Source organism: Brassica oleracea, unplaced genomic scaffold (assembly GCF_000695525.1).
Source record: "Brassica oleracea var. oleracea cultivar TO1000 unplaced genomic scaffold, BOL UnpScaffold00751, whole genome shotgun sequence".
NCBI classification, from domain to species: domain Eukaryota; kingdom Viridiplantae; phylum Streptophyta; class Magnoliopsida; order Brassicales; family Brassicaceae; genus Brassica; species Brassica oleracea.
Window position 1 is genome coordinate 15,643 of NW_013617447.1, and position 3,902 is coordinate 19,544.

The window sequence follows — 3,902 nt, forward strand, 5'->3', positions numbered from 1 at the left end:
CTCAAATCTTCTTCGCTCTTTCTCTGTTTCTTACTCTCATCCACCATGGTTGCTCCTGTCGCTACTGCTCTTGAACGTGCGTACAGTGTTAACAACATCAAAAATCATATCCCCATCATTCTAGATATTGATGATCACAACTATGACGCCTGGAGAGAGCTCTTCCTCACTCACTGCCAAAGTTTCGACATTGCTGGTCACCTTGACGGCACACTTCTTCCAACGGATGATAACGATCAACAGTGGTCTAAACGTGACGGGTTGGTCAAACTGTGGCTCTACGGGACTCTCTCGAAGAATCTCTTCAAAAGTACTTTCAAAACTGGAGGTACTTCTCGGGAAATCTGGACTCGCATCGAGAACTTCTTCAGGGACAACAAAGAGGCCCGTGCTATTCAGCTCGATCACGATCTGCGTACCAAGGTCATTGGAGACCAGATGATCCATGCCTATTCTCAAGATCTCAAGTCCACAGCTGATCTGCTTGCTAACGTTGATGCACCAGTTTCAGAAAGAACTCTTGTCACCTACATGATCAATGGCTTGAGCGACAAGTTTGACAACATCATCAATGTGATCATGCATCGTCAACCTTTCCCTACCTTTGAACAAGCTCGTTCGATGCTCATCCTTGAAGAAGAAAGGCTTAACAAGGGAAAGAAATCCTCTGTTGTCAAGGACTTCGCCTCATCTGACAAGGTCCTCAACGTCTCGTCTTCGACTCCGACTCAGCGATCTGATCATCAACCTCAACCACAGCAGCGATTCTTCAATAACAGAGGTTCCAAACGCAACAACTACAGAGGTCGTGGACGACACAACAACAATCAACAACGACCAATGTACAACCAATGGGGCGTTCCCTTCTGGCCTGCTGGATATCAGATGTGGAATAATCAACAACCAGGACAATGGATACCGCAGCAACAATTCAACAATCAAGGCATTCTTGGTCCTCGTCCTGCTATCAACCAACAGATGCTTCAGGCTCAGCCGCAAGGTCATAACAATCATCTCGTCGCTGCAGTTCCGACTACAGACTTTGCCTCTGCATCCAACACCATGACGTTAATGGAGCCATCTGATCATCAGTGGTATATGGACTCTGGCGCCACTGCTCACTTAGCAAACAACCCAGGTAATCTACAGTCTGTTCTTAATAATGGCACCAAACACACAGTCATAGTTGCCAATGGGGTCAAAATTCCAATAACCAAAACTGGTTTCTTTTCTTTTCCTTCAAATTCTCGTCCTTTAAATCTCTCTTCCATCTTAGTAACTCCCTCTATTATCAAAAATTTAATCTCTGTTCGTAAATTTACCAGAGATAACTATGTTTCCATTGAGTTTGATCCTTATGGTTTTTCTGTGAAGGATCTTCAAACTCGTCGGACGATTCTCCACAGTGACAGTACGGGTGATTTGTATCCAGTGTTTTCTTCTTCAAATAAGCTCACTACTGGGCATTCAGCTTTCCTCACCACCACCTCAAACACTTGGCATCGTCGTTTAGCTCATTTGAGCAATCAATCTCTTTCGTCTTTATTATCTTCTAAGCTTTTATCTTGTAATAAACATGATCTTTCTCCAGTTTGCGATGCTTGTCAACTTGGAAAACAAAAAAAAATGTCTTTTTATTCTTCTGATTCATCTGTCACTGCACCTTTTCAAATCATTCACTCTGACTTATGGACATCTCCAGTCCTCAGTTTAAGTGGAAAACGATATTATGTCCTCTTCTTGGATCAATTCTCTCATTTTTTATGGGTTTATCCCCTCAGCTCCAAGGAGGAAGTGTTTTCAACATTTCATCTCTTTTTCAAATATGTTGAAACACACTTCAAAACGAAAATTCAATCCTTCCAATGTGACAATGGAACAGAGTATAACAACTCAAAGTTTCATAATTTTTTTGCAGAACAAGGGATTAATTTTCGATTCTCCTGTCCGTATACGTCCCAACAAAATGGACGATCCGAAAGGATGATGCGTACAATAAACAACTTTGTTCGAACTCTTCTTTTTCAAGCCAAACTTCCTTCCACTTATTGGGTTGAGGCTCTCAATGCCTCTGTTCATATCTTAAACCTTTTACCATCCAAAGCCATTAACAACCAAATACCTTACTCTGTCCTCTTCAAGAAGCCAGTTTCTTATTCTCATCTCAGAGTTTTCGGCTGCCTCTGTTATCCAAATAAAAACCATGCTAATCTTTCAAAGCTTTCTCCTCGTTCCTCAAGATGCATCTTCCTTGGCTACCCTCATTTTCACCGAGGCTACAAATGCCTTGATCTTGAGTCCAAAAAGATTATTATCTCACGTAACGTCACCTTTGATGAAACGTGCTTCCCGTATCAAGACTCCACTTTAATCTCGGAGACTGAATACGACTTTCTTAATGCTGATATGGATGTCTCTCCAATATTTAAAAGCATCCTTACAGCTCCAGCTGTGACACCCACTTCTCCAGCTGCTCCTTCTTCATCGAATCAGTCAACTCAAACTGTACCCGCGGTCCCTGAGGCTCCTAGACATTCGATGACCACAAGATCAATGCATGGTATCCATAAGCCAAAACAAATCATCTCCCTTTTGTCTCATACTTAATCTCCTCTTCCAAAAAGCTACAAACACGCCCTTACTGATCCCAATTGGACACCATCTATGACATGTGAGTATGATGCCATTATTAAGAGTGGTACTTATGATTTGGTGCCTCGACCTAAGAATGCTAATATCATCCGTTGTCTCTGGTTGTATAAACATAAATATGATGCTCATGGGAATTTCAAGTGTCACAAATCTAGGTTGGTCGCTAATGGCAAGTCACAGGAAGAAGGAGTTGATTTTACAGAGACTTTCAGCCCTGTTGTAAAACCTGCAACCATCCGATGTGTTCTTCATGTGGCGCTAGCCAATGCTTGGCCAGTGCACCAGCTAGACGTGCAAAACGCCTTCCTCCATGGTACTCTTGATGAGACAGTGTACATGTTCCAGCCCCCGGGTTTTGTCAGCAAATATCATCCTGATTATGTTTGCAAGCTGAATCGATCCATTTATGGTTTGAAACAGGCGCCTCGTGCTTGGAATGCTCGCTTTGTCAACTTTATCACTAATCAAGGCTTTAAGCAAAGCAAAAGCGATGCTTCTTTGTTTGTTTACAGGAATGGAAGTGATCTTGCGTACCTGCTCCTCTATGTCGATGACATAATTCTTACTTCCTCCACTCCTACCTTGACAAAGAACATCATCGCTACAATGAAACAAGAGTTTCCTATGGCTGGTGGTGGGCTTATTGATTCATTCCTTGGCATCTCCGCGATTCACAATGACAGAGGCATGTTTTTAAATCAAACAAAATATGCAGAGGAAATTTTGCTACGGGCTGGGATGCAGGATTGCAATCCAGTTTCAACCCCGGTTGATCTCAAATCTAAACTTGCAGAAAACATAGGCAAACCAGTGGACAATCCAACTCAATATAGGAGTCTTGCAGGTGCATTACAGTATCTAACGTTTACGAGACCAGACATTGCGTATGCGGTTCAACAAATATGCTTGTTCATGCATGATCCACGAGACCTACATTTACAAGCTCTACGTCATATTCTACGCTACATACAAGGCACAAAAGACAAAGGGTTACATCTTCTTAAAAATCAGAACATGACGATGACTGCGTATTCGGATGCTGATTGGGCTGGGTGTCCTTCTACTCGTCGATCTACCTCTGGGTTCTGTGTCTTCTTGGGTGATAATCTTCTGTCTTGGTCTGCAAAACGGCAACCTACTGTTTCTCGATCAAGTGCGGAGGCAGAGTATAAGGGCGTGGCAAATGCTGTTGCAGAGACTTGTTGGCTTCGAAATCTTCTTCTTGAAATGTACTGTCCTCTCCGACGCGC

The 3,902-nt window shown here is 42.7% G+C and overlaps 1 protein-coding gene across 1 annotated transcript; it reads left to right on the forward strand.

The window, feature by feature from the left end:
* Window positions 1-1,409, forward strand: LOC106319984. The gene is made up of 2 exons (XM_013758357.1): window positions 1-1,138; window positions 1,375-1,409. The coding sequence occupies exons 1-2, from the start codon at window positions 46-48 to the stop codon at window positions 1,407-1,409; spliced, it is 1,128 nt and encodes a 375-aa protein (XP_013613811.1). The 5' UTR covers window positions 1-45.
* Window positions 1,410-3,902: the final 2,493 nt, after the last annotated feature.